This window comes from Cnephaeus nilssonii, assembly GCF_951640355.1.
Source record: "Cnephaeus nilssonii genome assembly, chromosome: 13".
In the NCBI taxonomy this organism is placed as follows: domain Eukaryota; kingdom Metazoa; phylum Chordata; class Mammalia; order Chiroptera; family Vespertilionidae; genus Cnephaeus; species Cnephaeus nilssonii.
In genome coordinates this window covers 167450-183686 of record NC_137084.1, presented here as the reverse complement: position 1 = coordinate 183686, position 16237 = coordinate 167450, and the positions used below count along the sequence as shown (strand labels likewise).

The window sequence follows — 16237 nt, the reverse complement described above, 5'->3', positions numbered from 1 at the left end:
CAGGCGCCCCCAGAGCAAGAGAAGGAGCAGCAACGATGACATCACCCCGAGGCCGAGTCTGCGGGAATCTCAGTGCTGCTCCACGACCAGTGCTGACCGAGGGGACCAGGGCAGAGAGCGCAGGCACCCACGTGGTTATTGGAAAACACCGAAGGTGTCAGGGAGATGGCACAAACAGGAACCCAAACAGGAAGTGATCGTGTGCCCAGCATCTCCCCTGACCCCTGACACCGGCAGTATATAAAGGCCCCTGACCCAGGAGGCTCCACACCTCACCACCTCCCTCTCCACCTGCTCCTCTACCTGCTCCACCCTCAACCACCAGAACCATGACCTGCTGTGGCTGTTCCGGGGGCTGTGGCTCCAGCTGTGGGGGCTGTGGCTCCAGCTGCTGTGTGCCCGTCTGCTGCTGTAAGCCCGTGTGCTGCTGTAAGCCCGTGTGCTGCTGTGTGCCAGCCTGTTCCTGCTCCAGCTGCAGTAAAGGGGGCTGTGGCTCCAGCTGTGGGGGCTGCAAGGGGGGCTGTGGCTCCAGCTGTGGAGGCTGCAAGGGGGGCTGTGGCTCCAGCTGTGGGGGCTGCAAGCGGGGCTGTGGCTCCAGCTGTGGGGGCTGCAAGGGGGGCTGTGGCTCCAGCTGTGGAGGGTGCAAAGGGAGCTGTGGCTCCAGCTGCTGTGTGCCTGTCTGCTGCTGTAAACCCTGCTGCTGCCAGTCCAGCTGCTGCAAACCCTGCTGCTGCCAGTCCAGCTGCTGCAAACCCTGCTGCTGCGAGTCCAGCTGCTGTAAACCCTGCTGCTGCCAGTCCAGCTGCTGCAAACCCTGCTGCTGCCAGTCCAGCTGCTGCAAACCCTGCTGCTGCCAGTCCAGCTGCTGCAAACCCTGCTGCTGCCAGTCCAGCTGCTGCAAACCCTGCTGCTGCCAGTCCAGCTGCTGCAAACCCTGCTGCTGCCAGTCCAGCTGCTGCAAACCCTGCTGCTGCCAGTCCAGCTGCTGTGCCCCCGTTTGCTGCCAGTGCAAGATCTGAGGCTCTGACCTCCCACCTCAGGTGACCCCTGCTAACCCAGCTTTCCCAGCCGTGACCTGTCTTCCATTGCTAACTCCAAAATCTCACTCGGGGCCCACCTCCCACCCCCCACGCCCCGCCCCCTGTAGAATGAACCCTGATGTGGCTGCTTGTTCCTAAGTAGAAGCCACCCTAATGTCCATGTATCCTGACACATCTCCTCCTGAGTCACACTCGAGCCCGTCTCCTGGTCCCCTGAGCCCTGTGCGTGACGCGGAGCCTATGCCGCTGTGGGGACTTCTCTGGGAACCCGTGGGTTGAAGAGACATCCTCGGAGCTGCTTTGCACGTCACACGCTCTGCTTGACCTTCAATCGTTGTTGCGACTCAATAAAGATATCGCTGACGAGCTGAAGCCCTGCTCCTGGAACTCTCTGGCGCGGCCTCCTCACCGCGGCTCTGGGCGCCGTTCTTTTCCGGTGATAATTCAGACTTTGGGGGTTGACAGGGACGATGGTGGGAGGTGATGAGGCCTCACCTCCAGGACAAGGCCGCATTCCTGGGCCCCTCTCCCCGCTCTCAGGACCCCTCATCCCACGTCCTATCAGCCATGGGTCTGGTGGAGACAGACTGTCCCTGGGCCAGGCCAACTGAGGCTGTTGAAAACTCCTGGGGTTCACATTGCCCCCTTTCCCTGGTCCAGGCCTCTGCCATCTACCTGCTTAGGTGAGTGGCGAGTTTTTCCTGCAGCTGCCATGGGGGCAGTCCCTGCCTTCATCTGTGTGGCCGGGGCCGGGAACGGAGACAGATGTGAGGACTGCTCACACCCAGCCTCCTGGGACGGACACGCACCTGCTCACCGGCCCAGGGAAGAGGATCGGGCCTGGCATCTCCCCATAGCCCTCCTCCTGCCTGACCCAGTCTGGGTGACACGTGGGGAACCACTGAGAACAAGAAACCCAGCCGCAGGACCAGGGAACAGACCGAGGGCTCCCTGGTACCTGAGACACCCCCCCTCCCCCCACAAACTCCTTAAAGGGCAGTAGGAATAGAGATGAATCACTTCACGTCCTTTGAAAACACGCATTCCTTGTGGGATGTGCCGTGAGAACAGACAGACACCAGCGGACATCGGAGCTGTTTTCAGTGACGAGTCTGGTGTTCAGAGACACGGGGCGGGGGGGGGGGGGGGGGCACAGCCTGTGGAGAAACAGGTGAAAAACGACGCTGGTGCCAGGACCCGGGGCTCCCGCTGGGGGTCCCTGAGGCCAGGGAAGACCCGGGGGCTCTGCATTTGATTCAATAGTATCAAAATGAGCCCAGCCGGTGTGGCTCAGTGGTTGAGCATCGACCTATGAACCAGGAGGTCACGGTTTGATTCCCGGACAGGGCATGGGCTCAATCCCCGGTGTGGGGCGAGCAGGAGGCAGCCAATCAGTGATTCTCATCATGGATGTTTCTCTCTCCCTCTCCCTTCCTCTCTGAAATCAATAAAAATATTTTCTAAAAAGCATCCACATGAAGTTGTGACGTATGTTATCTAAAGATCTAGAGAAATGACCAGCCCGGTGGCTGTGAGCTCTCCTAGCACCTAGACTCCCTGATGAACACCGTTTCTGTATCTAATGGAAACTGGTTCTCTGGGAAGGGCCGGAAACAGGCGGGATGAACCTGGAGCGTCCTGTTATCTGGACAGACAGGAGGACACAGCGACCACCAGCCACGGCAGAGGGTCCAAGGGCCCAACTCAGAGGGACGCCCTGGACACCAGGTCTTCAAGGGCACGCTGCCCACAGCATCCCGGGAAGATGGAGGGAAAGCCCTTGACCCTGGTCTTGGCCATAACCGTCTGGCTCTGGCACCAACAGCAAAGGCGCCAAAAGCAAACACACGTGAGTGGGGCCACGTCAGACGACCAAGTGTCCGTCCGCACAGCACAGGAAGCAGCCGAGGGAAAGCACCTGGGGAATCAGAGACAATGTTTGCAAACCGCATCGCCCACGAGGAGCGAATACCCAAACAGTAAGGAACTCACACAACTCAACAGCAACATAACAAACCAATTAGCTCGGTTTAAAAATGGGCAGGGGTCCTGAATAGACAATTTTCCAAAGATGACATATGAACAGCCAACGGGTCCCTGAGAAGATGCTCAGGGTCACTAATCATCAGCGAGATGGAGACCACACCGCAGCGAGGTGCCACTTCACACCTGTCGGATGGCTCTTCGCACGTCCCCCAACAAGTGCTGGTGAGGACGCGGAGAATGGGGAGCCCTGTGCATGCTGGGGGGTTGTAAATGGGTGCAGCCACTTTGGAAAACAGTATGGCGGTTCCTCCAGAAAATAAAAAACAGAACTACCATATAACCCAGCGATCTACTTCTGGGTATAAGCCCAAAGGAAATAAAATGAATATCCGGAAGAGATCGCTGCACTTCAATGTTCATTGCAGCATTAGTCACAGTAGCCGAGATGTGGAAACAGTCTGAATGTGTGTCAACAGATAAAAGGATAAAGAAAATGTGGTGTCTACACAATGGAATCTTACCTAATAATAGACAAACATGTAAATTGACCATGCCTCCACTATGCCCACAGCCAATCAGAGTGAGTATGCAAATTAGAAGGCCAAAGGTGGCGGCCGCCCAGCTGCTCCAGGCGTGGAGTGGCCAGGCGGGGCAGGACACCTGCTATGAGAGGGAGGACGGGCGGGGGGGAGGTGTTCAGGGGGCGGGGGCGAAGGGATCTACAGGAGCAGAGTGCCCCAGGGAAGACAAGACTGCAGACTCCAGAGTCTGCAGCGAAGACAAAGATGGCAGACTCTGTCCGGAGTGAAGGCCTGGGTCCCGGGTGTCAGAGGAAAACTGGTGCTGGAAGCCAAGGAAAGGAAGGCCTATTGCACGAATCTCTTCGTGCAACGGGCCTCTAGTATTAGATAACCTTTAAAAGTGCCCAGTCAGCCAAAGCCGGTTTGGCTCAGTGGATAGAGCGTCGGCCTGCGGACTCAAGGGTCCCAGGTTCGATTCCGGTCCAGGGCATGTACCTTGGTTGTGGGCACATCCCCAGTAGGGGGTGTGCAGGAGGCAGCTGATCGATGTTTCTCTCTCATCGATATTTCTAACTGTCTATCCCTCTCTGTAAAAAATCAATAAAATATGAAAAAAAAATAAAAAATAAAATAAAATAAAAGTGCCCAGTCAGTGTGGCTCAGTGGTTAAGCACTAATCTATGGACCAGGAAGTCACAGTTCAATTCCTGGTCAGGGCATATGTCCAAGTTGCAGGCTCAATCCATGATTCTCTCTCATCATTTATGTTTCTATCTCTGTCTCCCTCTCCCTTCTTCTCTGAAATCAATAAAAATACATTTTTTTAAAAAATAAAATAAAATAAAAAGAAGAAAATCCTGCCATTTGCAACAGCGTAGGTGGACCTGGGAGACATTACATAAAATAAGCCATAGCAACAAAGAATAGAATGGTGGTTGCCAGGGAGGGAGGGAGGGAAGAATGGGTAGAAAGTTTCAGTTGTACGAAGAATAAGTTCTAGGATCTATTGTTAACGGGTGACTACAGCTAACAAGAGTGTATTGAATATGTCAGTTTTGCTAAGAGAATAAACCTTGTTACTCACAAAGAAGGGTAACTGTGTGAAGTGATAGATACATTGATCACCTTGATTGTTGTGATCATTTCTCAATGTGTATATATATCAAAACATCACACTATACAACCTAAGTAGATACAAATTTTCTTCATGAGTCATACCTTGTAAATCTGGGGGGAAAAGACACAAAACACAAACCTCATCAGTTGCCTTTGAAGGATCCTGGAAATCAATTCATTATTTTGAACATGCGTAAATACAGGAAAGACTCATGCATTTATCCTATTTTTTACATAGAAACTCTATCTTATAATAACCAAGGAGTGAGTCGAAGTACTCAAGCTTATAAATAAAGGAGAAATCATAGGACTGGAATCTCACTATTTTGTAACCCCTAATGAAATAATCGGTCTATGCAATGACAATGAATCATTACATATCAAATTTACCAAATGCAACCAAAGCTGTGCTTAGAGGAAAACTCATAGCCTTCAATGCATATGAAACAGGGGGGCTACGGAACTCTCAGCCTAACTGGTAACTATTTAGAAGCTCTTTGATCGGCAAAAGACGATGAAAACTCGACTTAAAACGTACCCACTCTGCCCAGCTGGTATGGCTCAGTGGTTGAGCTATGAACCAGGTTGCAGGCTTGATTCCCCAGTAGGGGGCATGCAAGAGGCAGTCGATCAATGATTCTCATCATTGATGTTTCTATCTCCCTTCCCCTTCCTCTTTGAAGTCAATAAAAATTTATTTTAAAAACGACAACAAAAACACAAAAGTACCCACACTAAGTGTGAGGTTTCACAAGGATGGGCCACAGTGCAGGCAGGGGATCGGCAATTACCCCTAATAAGAGGACGTGCCTCGGAGGACATTGCCGTGATTATAAAGAGCAGATGCTTACAAAGGGCATGAAAGAGCAGCAGGAGTAGAAAGCGCTGTTGACGGCACTTGATCCCCAACATGTTTCCAAAGTGGAACCCCTGGGAGCGGGTGGCCCCAAAGGAAGCCCAGAGCCTGTGCTGTTCTGGCCGGTCCCTCAATCACCCGTGTGTCAGGGGTGGCTCCCGCTGCTCCGAACTTTCTTCAGAACCCAGACACAGGGAGAACTGCTCCTCCGGGGTCCCTCCGGGCACCCAGCCCAGGTTGCTGGGTTCTGCCAGGGTAGGGCCTGGACGCCCAGCACAGGCACCGAATCCCCGGGCCGAAAGGGCCACCACACCCTGGAATATTCAGAGGAGATGAGCACCCTAAACCACCTCCCCCTGGGACAGCGCACCTGCTGAGGGCACAGTGTACCCCATCCCACCTCGTGCTCCTCTGCACAGGCCGGGCTATGGCTCACTGCTGCTCAGCAGGATGAATGTTGGGAAAGTGAGGCCCGCCCCACACGCGCAGGGAGCCGTGCACGGAGACAGACAGGCTGCCACACCCACCACCACAGGAGCTAGAGACCCATCACAGCATCCAGCCCAACGCAAACCCGAATCGCTAAGGCTCCTGGAGGAAGCACCCCGTCAGTCAGAGTTAAAGATGTGAGGCTGGATGTCAGGAAACGTAAAAAGTGCTTTCCTATTACAGATGCTATGAAACCCTGGCCGGGTGGCTCAGTTGGTTGGGGCATGGTCCCCTGCACCAAAAGGTTGTAAGTTTGATCCCCAGTCGGGACACATACAGGAGACAACCCATCGATGTCTCTCTCTCTCTCTCTCCCCCCTTACTCTCTCCAAAATCAATGAACATGTGCTCGGGTGAGGATTTTTTAAAATGCTATTAAATAACAATGAGGCAAACCAAATACTAGGAGAAAATTGTACATAACATTTATGTAATTTATATAATTACACATAATATCTATATATATAAAAGCCAAGTGACTAGAATGACCGGTTGCTATGACGCACACTGCAATGACCAACCAGCCCGATTGGGCCCCTGATTGCCCCCCCCAATCTCCTGAGGCCCCTCCCCCCCCGCTGGCTCCACCCCCAATCACATCCCCCCCTGATTGAGGGCAGGGCCGGACAGCCAACCTCCCCCATCTCCTCCCCACTGCCAGCCCAGCCCCAATGGGCCTCCATCGGGGCAGTCCTGCCGGACCCCACCCATGCACAAATTCATGCACCGGGCCTCTAATCTATATATATAAAAGGCTAATATGCAAAGTGTCCCCTCGGGAGTTCACCCGGGAGAACGGGAGTTTGACCGCTCACTATGATGTGCACTGACCACCAGGGGGCGGCATGGAACATGGTGGGCAACCAGCAGCAGCTGAGGGAGCAAGGGAAGGGGGAGGTGAGGAGGCAGGGAACCTGATTGGCTCTGATCACTAGCCAGGCCTAGGGACCCTATTCGTTCACAACTTTCATGCACCGGGCCTCTAGTACTAACATAATAGTATGTATTATATATAATATATAATTATGTAGAGAGCAAAACACTTTATGGAGTCAGAATTTATGAAGAACTCCAGCAAATCAATAACAAAAAGACAAAAACTCGGAGGAAAAATGGGGTGGTAGCCACATCAGTTCACATGTAGCAAACCTTGTGGGACTGTGTATTTCAAATATGTGCATTTCACTGGGTGTACATTTTATCTAAAAAAAAAAAAGTAAAATTTATTTTCCAGAGAATAAAAGTGCATGAGAGACAATGGCTCCTCAAATTGTGTCCGATCCATTCAAACTATTTTCATGGCTTTGAAGGAAATAGCTTTCAATTCTGTCTGTGACTTGTGGGGTTTTTACAAAGATAGACGAGAACCAGTGAGTGCCCAGAGGCACTGTGAGCGCCGGTCGGAGAGAGCAGCGTGGACCCGTTTCAGGAAGACGCTGACCAGAGGGAGGGGCTGGCAGCTAAGGCCACTGGAAGCTAAAGGCCTCAAAAGGTTGTTTCACAAATTTAACAAGATGGTCCTGGTAGTTTTTAGGTGGTGGAACTACCAACCATCTCATCTCATGCCTGATACACTTACTTACAGAAATAATTACCAATGCGTTTTCAAGTCGGGAACAAAACTCTCTGTGGGTGACGGGGATTCGAACCAAAGAGTAAAGACAGGGGAGCCCAGCACGGGGCCCAGGGGCCCAAAGAAGGAGCTAGTCTGTCTTTACAGAGAGAAGCACCCAGAGGAAGAGGCCAAATTTAGAAACAGAAGAAAATTGTCCGAGGGCCCAGGAAATGGGAAATCACAACAAACAAACACAAACATGGCCCCGAGGAAACAGTCCAGACACAAGGAAGTAACCATGCCCAGCAACTCACCTGACCCCTGACCGCAGCGGTATATAAAGGCCCCCGGCCCAGGAGGCTCCACACCTCACCACCTCCCACTCTACCCGCTCCTCTACCTGCTCCACCCTCAACCACCAGAACCATGACCTGCTATGGCTGTTCCGGGGGCTGTGGCTCCAGCTGTGGGGGCTGTGGCTCCAGCTGCTGTGTGCCCGTCTGCTGCTGTAAGCCCGTGTGCTGCTGTAAGCCCGTGTGCTGCTGTGTGCCAGCCTGTTCCTGCTCCAGCTGCAGTAAAGGGGGCTGTGGCTCCAGCTGTGGGGGCTGCAAGGGGGGCTGTGGCTCCAGCTGTGGGGGCTGCAAGGGGGGCTGTGGCTCCAGCTGTGGGGGCTGCAAGGGGGGCTGTGGCTCCAGCTGTGGGGGCTGCAAGGGGGGCTGTAGCTCCAGCTGTGGGGGCTGCAAGGGGGGCTGTGGCTCCAGCTGCTGTATGCCTGTCTGCTGCTGCAAACCCTGCTGCTGCCAGTCCAGCTGCTGCAAACCCTGCTGCTGCCAGTCCAGCTGCTGTAAACCCTGCTGCTGCCAGTCCAGCTGCTGCAAACCCTGCTGCTGCCAGTCCAGCTGCTGCAAACCCTGCTGTTGCCAGTCCAGCTGCTGCAAACCCTGCTGCTGCCAGTCCAGCTGCTGCAAACCCTGCTGCTGCCCGTCCAGCTGCTGTGCCCCCGTTTGCTGCCAGTGCAAGATCTGAGGCTCTGAACCCAGACCTTCGGTCTCAGTGTTTGGGGATCCACTGAATCAGGTCCTCCCTGCAGCACCGCAACCTCCTCCTTCTTCTCATTCATGCTCGGCTCCCCCTCTGCGCTCAGCGCTCCCGGCCTTCTCTGTCCTCCTCCCTCAAGAGCAGTGTGTCCTGGTCACTGCAGGTGCCTGGAGGCAGGTGCCAGCTGACAGCCGAGACTGGCCCCCTGGCTGGTGCATGGGTCATTCTCTGCCCCAACCCCCCTGGGCGGCTGAGATGCGTGGACGACCCTGCACAGCCAGGGTGTGTGTCTGAGTGATGGCCGAGGGCTGCTGACACCTGGCTCCTCAGCCACCAGGGCCCTGGCCATCCTGGCCACGCCCTCCTTCCCCGCGACCCGCCTCCCTATGAGGCTTTCCTTCCTCCTTCGCTTCCACTCTTTCTGTTAAAAATAACTGAATTTCCCTTTAATAAAACTTCTGTGTCCCTGTAGCCAACTGTATACTTGGTGCCATTCTTTCCTGGGGGTGACGCATCACTAACCTCCTCGTAGATGTGACTACGGATCCGTCCCCTCTGCCGGGGATCCAGGCAGCGTGCCTGGGGCGTCCCCAGGAACCACCACCGGCTTCTGTCTTCCCAGTGGCTGCCAGACCCATCGCCCGTCCCCTTCCAGGGCGAGAGTCCTCAACCGGAGGCGTGGGCATCGGGTGCCCGCCGGGGAGGCCCCATAGGGCAGGCAGAAGGGGACGGGGTACCACAACGGCAAGCTGTGCACCCACGTCCCGCTGCCTGGGGTGTCTCCTCTCAGCACCAGCTCTGAAAAGGAACAAGGTTCTGACACCTGCTACAGTGTCCAACTCTGAAAGAAGTATATCACGTGAAGGAAGATAGTCACAACAGACAACATATAACTCCATGTTTTATTTGTTAACATATTTTTATTTATTTCAGAGAGGAAGGAAGAGAGAGAGAAAGAGGTACAAACATCAATGATGAGAGAATCATTGATTGGCTGCCTCCTGCACCCCCCATACTAGGGATCTAGCCCGAAATCTGGCATGTGCCCTGACCAGGAATTGAACTCTGACCTCCTGGTTCATAGGTGGACGCTCAACCACTGAGCCACGCCGGCCGGCTGTTACTCCATTTAAACGAAGTGTCTAAAAGAGGTGAACAGAGCCAGAGTAGTGACCATTTTCTAGGGGCCGGGCGGAGAGGGAGGGACGAAGCTGCCTGCTAAGTGTGCTCAGCCTCTTTGGGGTCGGAGGGGGTGATCAAATGCCCTGGAATCAGATGACAGGGATGGCGGCGCAGCTTGTGAACACACTAATCGTGGATTGTACACGTTAAAGGGTATGTTTTGTGGCATATGAATTCTATCTCAATGTTAAATCCATGTCATGATTTTGTTTTAGGATTAACCTGTACATATTTAGATACTTTTAATATTAAAGAATTTTTCCTGGTCAGTGTGGCTCAGTCATTGAGCACCCATCTATGCACCAGGAGGTCACAGTTCAATTCCTGGTCAGGGCACAGGCCCGGGTTGTGGGCTTGGTCCCCAGTAGTGGGTGTGCAGGAGGCAGCTGATTGATTCTCTCTCATCACTGATGTTTCTATCTCTCTCTTTCCCTCACCCTTCCTCTCTGACATCAATAAAAACATTTTTAAAAAGAGAAAGCTAACCCTTTCGCACCCAGCACGTCAGGAGCTTAGAAGTGACACTCTCATCCACGCGGCAAGAAAAAAGCTGAACAAACCCCAAAGCAACAGCTTCTCTCCCATTAACCAAAGACCTGAGGCCACAGAGCACAGTGCAGCCGGAAACTGGAGGGAGGGGCAGGCCGGTCGGGAACTGAGCCTTAGAGCTGGGCTGGGCGGGAAAGCCTGAATCGGACCACACACTGCAGAGGCTCAGCCTGCACAGGTCTAGGCATGGAAAGCTGGGGGAGTGGAGGGGGGGGGGGGGGGACCGGGCTGGAGCACGCTTTGTTAGCTTTACCTCTAGGTTCTCAGCGATCAGAGAATTCCCTGGCGCTTCTGAAATACCGGCGCATCCTCTGAGGCTGCCTCCGGGAAGGTAGCTCTCAGACAAGCTGCCTGCAGGGCGGGGTTTCTCTGCGCCTGCTGACCCCAGGGAGGGGGATGCCAGCTCGGCCCCTCTGGCCTTTCTGAGACGCTTCAGGGGAACAGAGAGGCTGAGTCCCTTGTGAAGGTCACAGCTCAGGTCCCTTTAGACGGAGCCAGAATCACAGGCCTAGAGAACACTACCCCCCCCCCCGCCCCACCCCCCCACACACACACACCTCCTGCACGGTGCCTTTTCCCAGGCCATTGTGCCCAGTTTTCAACAAAAAAAATGACCAGGCAGACCACAGGCACGAGCGGACCTTGGAGACACTGAGTAAGAATCAGAGGCGGCCCTGGCCGTTTTGGCTCAGTGGATAGAGCACTGGCCCGCAGACTGAAAGGTCTCGGGGTTCAGTTCCGGTCGGGGCCACATAGCTCGGTGGCAGGCTTGATCCCCATGTGGGAGGCACCCAGTCGATGTGTCCCTCTCACATCGATGTTTCTCTCTGTCTCTCCCCCCACCCCACGCCCACCCCCGCTCTCTCTGAAAATCAACAGGAAAGTGTCCTTGGGTGAGGATTAACAACAACAAAAGAATCGACGTGGACAGGCAGGGCTGTGGGCATGGCCATCCAGGTGCTCAGGGCTCTGGCTGCAAGAACAGGCAGTGCCGTGCCAGAGAGATGGACGACCTGAGAATCAGAGAAATGCCGGAGCTCAGAAAAACGGCAACAGCGAAGACTGCCCCTGGTGGGCTCCCAGCGATGGGACGTGCTGAGGGGCAGGTGGAGGCCTGGCGGGTGGAGAGAAGCTTCCACTGGAAGAAATGAGAGCACACAGGGCACATCAGAACGCTGCTGGGACAGCTGTCATCAGAAGGAACAGACTTGATCCTCTTTTCTATTGTTCCTCACACGAGGATGGATGTCAGCTAAGTGGACGGTCATCACTTCACAGTGTGTGTAAGGCAAGTCCTTACCCTTCCCCCCCCCCCCAGGCTTCTATAGTGCTGGATCAAATTACAACCCAATAAAACGGGGGGGAGGGGTGCCTGGACGGCGTGGCTCAGTGGTTGAGTGTTGACCTATGAACCAGGAGGTTATGGTTCGATTCCTGGTCAGGGCACATGCCCGGGGTTTCGGCTCGATCCCCAGAGTGGGGGGTGCAGGAGTCAGCCGATCAATGATTCTCTCTCATCATTGATGTTTGTACCTCTTTCTCTCCCTCTTCCTTCCTCTCCCTGAAATAAATAAAAATATGTTAACAAATAAAACATGGAGTTATACGTTGTCTGTTGTGACTATCTTCCTTCACGTGATATAGTTCTTTCAGAGTTGGACTTTGTAGCAGGTGTCAGAACCTTGTTCCTTTTCAGAGCTGGTGCTGAGAGGAGACACCCCAGGCAGCGGGACGTGGGTGCACAGCTTGCCGTTGTGGTACCCCGTCCCCTTCTGCCTGCCCTATGGGGCCTCCCCGGCGGGCACCCGATGCCCACGCCTCCGGTTGAGGACTCTCGCCCTGGAAGGGGACGGGCGATGGGTCTGGCAGCCACTGGGAAGACAGAAGCCGGTGGTGGTTCCTGGGGACGCCCCAGGCACACTGCATGGATCCCCGGCAGAGGGGACGGATCCGGAGTCACATCTAGAGGAGGTTAGTGATGCGTCACCCCCAGGAAAGAACGGCACCAAGTATACAGTTGGCTACAGGGACACAGAAGTTTTATTAAAGGGAAATTCAATTATTTTTAACAGAAAGAGTGGAAGCGAAGGAGGAAGGAAAGCCTCATAGGGAGGCGGGTCGCGGGGAAGGAGGGCGTGGCCAGGATGGCCAGGGCCCTGGTGGCTGAGGAGCCAGGTGTCAGCAGCCCTCGGCCATCACTCAGACACACGCCCTGGCTGTGCAGGGTCGTCCACGCATCTCAGCCGCCCAGGGGGGGAGGGGGGGCAGAGAATGACCCATGCACCAGCCAGGGGGCCAGTCTCGGCTGTCAGCTGGCATCTGCCTCCAGGCACCTCCAGTGACCAGGACACACTGCTCTTGAGGGAGGAGGACAGAGAAGGCCGGGAGCGCTGAGCACAGAGGGGGAGCCGAGCATGAATGAGGGGAAGGAGGAGGTTGCGGTGCTGCAGGGAGGACCTGATTCAGTGGATCCCCAAACACTGAGACCAAAGGTCTGGGTTCAGAGCCTCAGATCTTGCACTGGCAGCAAACGGGGGCACAGCAGCTGGATGGGCAGCAGCAGGGTTTGCAGCAGCTGGACTGGCAGCAGCAGGGTTTGCAGCAGCTGGACTGGCAGCAGCAGGGTTTACAGCAGCTGGACTGGCAGCAGCAGGGTTTGCAGCAGCTGGACTGGCAGCAGCAGGGTTTACAGCAGCTGGACTGGCAGCAGCAGGGTTTGCAGCAGCTGGACTGGCAGCAGCAGGGTTTGCAGCAGCTTGACTGGCAGCAGCAGGGTTTGCAGCAGCAGACAGGCACACAGCAGCTGGAGCCACAGCCCCCCTTGCAGCCCCCACAGCTGGAGCCACAGCCCCCCTTGCAGCCCCCACAGCTGGAGCCACAGCCCCCCTTGCAGCCCCCACAGCTGGAGCCACAGCCCCCCTTGCAGCCCCCACAGCTGGAGCCACAGCCCCCCTTGCAGCCCCCACAGCTGGAGCCACAGCCCCCTTTACTGCAGCTGGAGCAGGAACAGGCTGGCACACAGCAGCACACGGGCTTACAGCAGCACACGGGCTTACAGCAGCAGACGGGCACACAGCAGCTGGAGCCACAGCCCCCACAGCTGGAGCCACAGCCCCCGGAACAGCCACAACAGGTCATGGTTCTGGTGGTTGAGGGTGGAGCAGGTAGAGGAGCAGGTAGAGAGGGAGGTGGTGAGGTGTGGAGCCTTCTGGGCCGGGGGCCTTTATATACCGCCGGGTCAGGGGTCAGGTGAGATGCTGGGCATGGTCACTTCCTTGTGTCTGGCCCATTTCCTCGGGGTCATGTTTGTGTTTGTTGTCCTTTCCCCCGTGAATTCCCATTTTCTGGGTCCACGGACAATTTTCTTAGTTTTCTAAATCTGGCCTCTTCCTCATGCAGGCTGACCTCAGTCCTTCCTCCCTCAGGGTCCCTGGCAGGTGGTCACCTGCTTTCTGTGCCGACACATGTGACCTGTTGTGACCACATCCTGCCAGGCTCCCTTCCATCTGTTGTGGGAACATGTGCTGTTGATGAAGGTGAAGAACGTGAGACAGAGAGACCGCCTGCGTGATTGGGCCCTAATGTGGCCACAGGGCCCTGATGAAAAGGAGGCAGAGGGAGTGGGACCACACACAGAGGGGAAGGTGGACAGAGAGGTTGGCTTTGAACCTTATAGCCACGTGCAGTGCCGCAGCCTCCGGAGGTGAAGGGCCTGAGTGGTCCTCCCTCCCAGCTCCCGGGGCCGTCAGCCATGAGACTGCCTGTCTGTGGCCTGGGCTCAGCCAGGAAGACTCGGGGGCACGTCTGGGCTCCAGGTCTGGGGGGATCTTTTCTGTTGTTTTTATCACCGCATTTGTGGTAATTCGTTAAGTAGGGACAAGGAAATTGTACAATTTTGACACTGGGAAGTGGTTTGCTGTGATAGCAAGAACCTAAAGGGTGGAGTAGGGTTTGAAATCCGGTGGAGGGATTCTGAGGTGCGTGACCAGAAAGGCCTGAATTACCCAAGTGAATGTGGTAGAAGCGCAGACGGACGTTCCAGGTCAGACGTGGTGTTGGAAAAGGGAGGAAGGTTACGTCCTGGCAGAAAGCGCAGCTGAACTGTGGGTAGCATCGTGAGTAGGACAGACCCCCCACCTCAGTTTTTCAAAAAATATATTTTTTATTGATTTCAGAGAGGAAGGAAGGGGGGGTACGACTCATGGGGAAAAGGACAACAAACATAAACATTATCCCGAGGAAACAGTCCAGACACAAGGAAGTGACCGTGCCCAGCATCTCCCCTGACCCCTGACCCCGGCAGTATATAAAGGCCCCTGACCCAGGAGGCTCCACACCTCACCACCTCCCTCTCCACCTGCTCCTCTACCTGCTCCACCTTCAACCACCAGAACCATGACCTGCTGTGGCTGTTCCGGGGGCTGTGGCTCCAGCTGTGGGGGCTGTGGCTCCAGCTGCTGTGTGCCCATGTGCTGCTGTAAGCCCGTGTGCTGCTGTAAGCCCGTGTGCTGCTGTAAGCCCGTGTGCTGCTGTAAGCCCGTGTGCTGCTGTGTGCCAGCCTGTTCCTGCTCCAGCTGCAGTAAAGGGGGCTGTGGCTCCAGCTGTGGGGGCTGCAAGGGGGGCTGTGGCTCCAGCTGTGGGGGCTGCAAGGGGGGCTGTGGCTCCAGCTGTGGGGGCTGCAAGGGGGGCTGTGGCTCCAGCTGTGGAGGCAGCAAGGGGGGCTGTGGCTCCAGCTGTGGGGGATGCAAGGGGGGCTGTGGCTCCAGCTGCTGTGTGCCTGTCTGCTGCTGCAAACCCTGCTGCTGCCAGTCCAGCTGCTGCAAACCCTGCTGCTGCCAGTCCAGCTGCTGCAAACCCTGTTGCTGCCAGTCCAGCTGCTGCAAACCCTGCTGCTGCCAGTCCAGCTGCTGCAAACCCTGCTGCTGCCAGTCCAGCTGCTGCAAACCCTGCTGCTGCAAACCCTGCTGCTGCCAGTCCAGCTGCTGTGCCCCCGTTTGCTGCCAGTGCAAGATCTGATGTATTGCACTAACTTCTTCCAACTGTCCCATCCAGTGAAGCTTCTGGTTTCATCACCTCCCCTGCACACTCCCAGCTCCTGCCAACCCCATTCTCATTCTCATTGCTCACGAGAGGGGCCGTGTCCTCCGAGATATCCTGACTCAGAGTAAGAGCATATTCCAATGCTCACCAGCTCCTCTCAAACCAAGTGGCCAGGCCCTGGCTGAGCTGCTCAGTGATTAGAGCATCTTCCCACGAAGCCCAGGTTGCGGGTTCGATCCCCGGTCTGGGCACAGACAAGAACCAGCCAATGGAGGCATAAATAAGTGGAACAACAAATGGATGTTTCTCTCTCTCTCTCCTCTCTCTCTCTCTCCTCTCTCTCCTCTCTCTCTCTCTCCCTCTCTTCTCTCTCTCTCTCTCTCTCTCTCTCTCTCTCTCTTTCTCTCTCTTTCTCAGAAATCAGTAAATAAAAATAAAATAAAAATAAATCAAGTAGCCACCGCTTGTGTTCCTGACTCTTCTAAGCACTATTATCTACCACTTGCAGGCACCAACCCTGTACTAAGGAGCTGCCCATGACTGGCAGGGACAGCACCCCTGGCTCCTCAGTGAGAAAAGCACTGCCCCCTCACATCCCAGCCACTTCCTTCTCCCAACAAAGTCAGTCCCTGGGGATCCTTTATCTCCAACAGTTTCCATATTTGTCTGTTAAACTACAATAAAATGTCCTGCCCACAAAACCAGGCCTGTCACTGCAAACACTTTCACGGCAGTGTGACTCTGCATGGCAGTCTGCCTCCCAGGCTCATGGGTAAGGAACCCCACTGGGCCTAGGCCAGCCAGCTGGCACTCCTCCAGCACCCCCACTGCCTCCAGCCACGCGTGTCCTCCACTGATGTTTGGC

The 16237-nt window shown here is 55.2% G+C and overlaps 2 protein-coding genes across 8 annotated transcripts in view; one reads left to right on the top strand and one right to left on the bottom strand.

Annotated features, from left to right (window-relative positions):
• Nucleotides 1-329: 329 nt before the first annotated feature.
• LOC307109196 (uncharacterized protein) overlaps nucleotides 330-16237 on the top strand; it is a gene marked incomplete at both ends in the record, with an annotated part of 37076 nt that continues 21168 nt past the window's right edge. Inside the window, 4 exons of one of the 7 annotated variants that reach the window (XM_079787887.1) lie at nucleotides 330-395; nucleotides 516-640; nucleotides 8028-8182; nucleotides 14891-15348. In XM_079787887.1, coding sequence (XP_079644013.1) covers nucleotides 330-395; nucleotides 516-640; nucleotides 8028-8182; nucleotides 14891-15348 — 804 coding nt within the window. Of the gene's footprint in view, nucleotides 672-696; nucleotides 1020-8027; nucleotides 8183-14727; nucleotides 15349-16237 lie in introns of those variants that run through there. The other 6 variants (XM_079787893.1, XM_079787883.1, XM_079787892.1 and 3 more) reach the window with 6 other exon arrangements.
• On the bottom strand, nucleotides 12841-13470 carry LOC307109198 (uncharacterized protein; the record flags this gene model as incomplete). The annotated part of the gene is made up of 1 exon (XM_079787895.1): nucleotides 12841-13470. The coding sequence occupies one exon, from the start codon at nucleotides 13468-13470 to the stop codon at nucleotides 12841-12843; it is 630 nt and encodes a 209-aa protein (XP_079644021.1).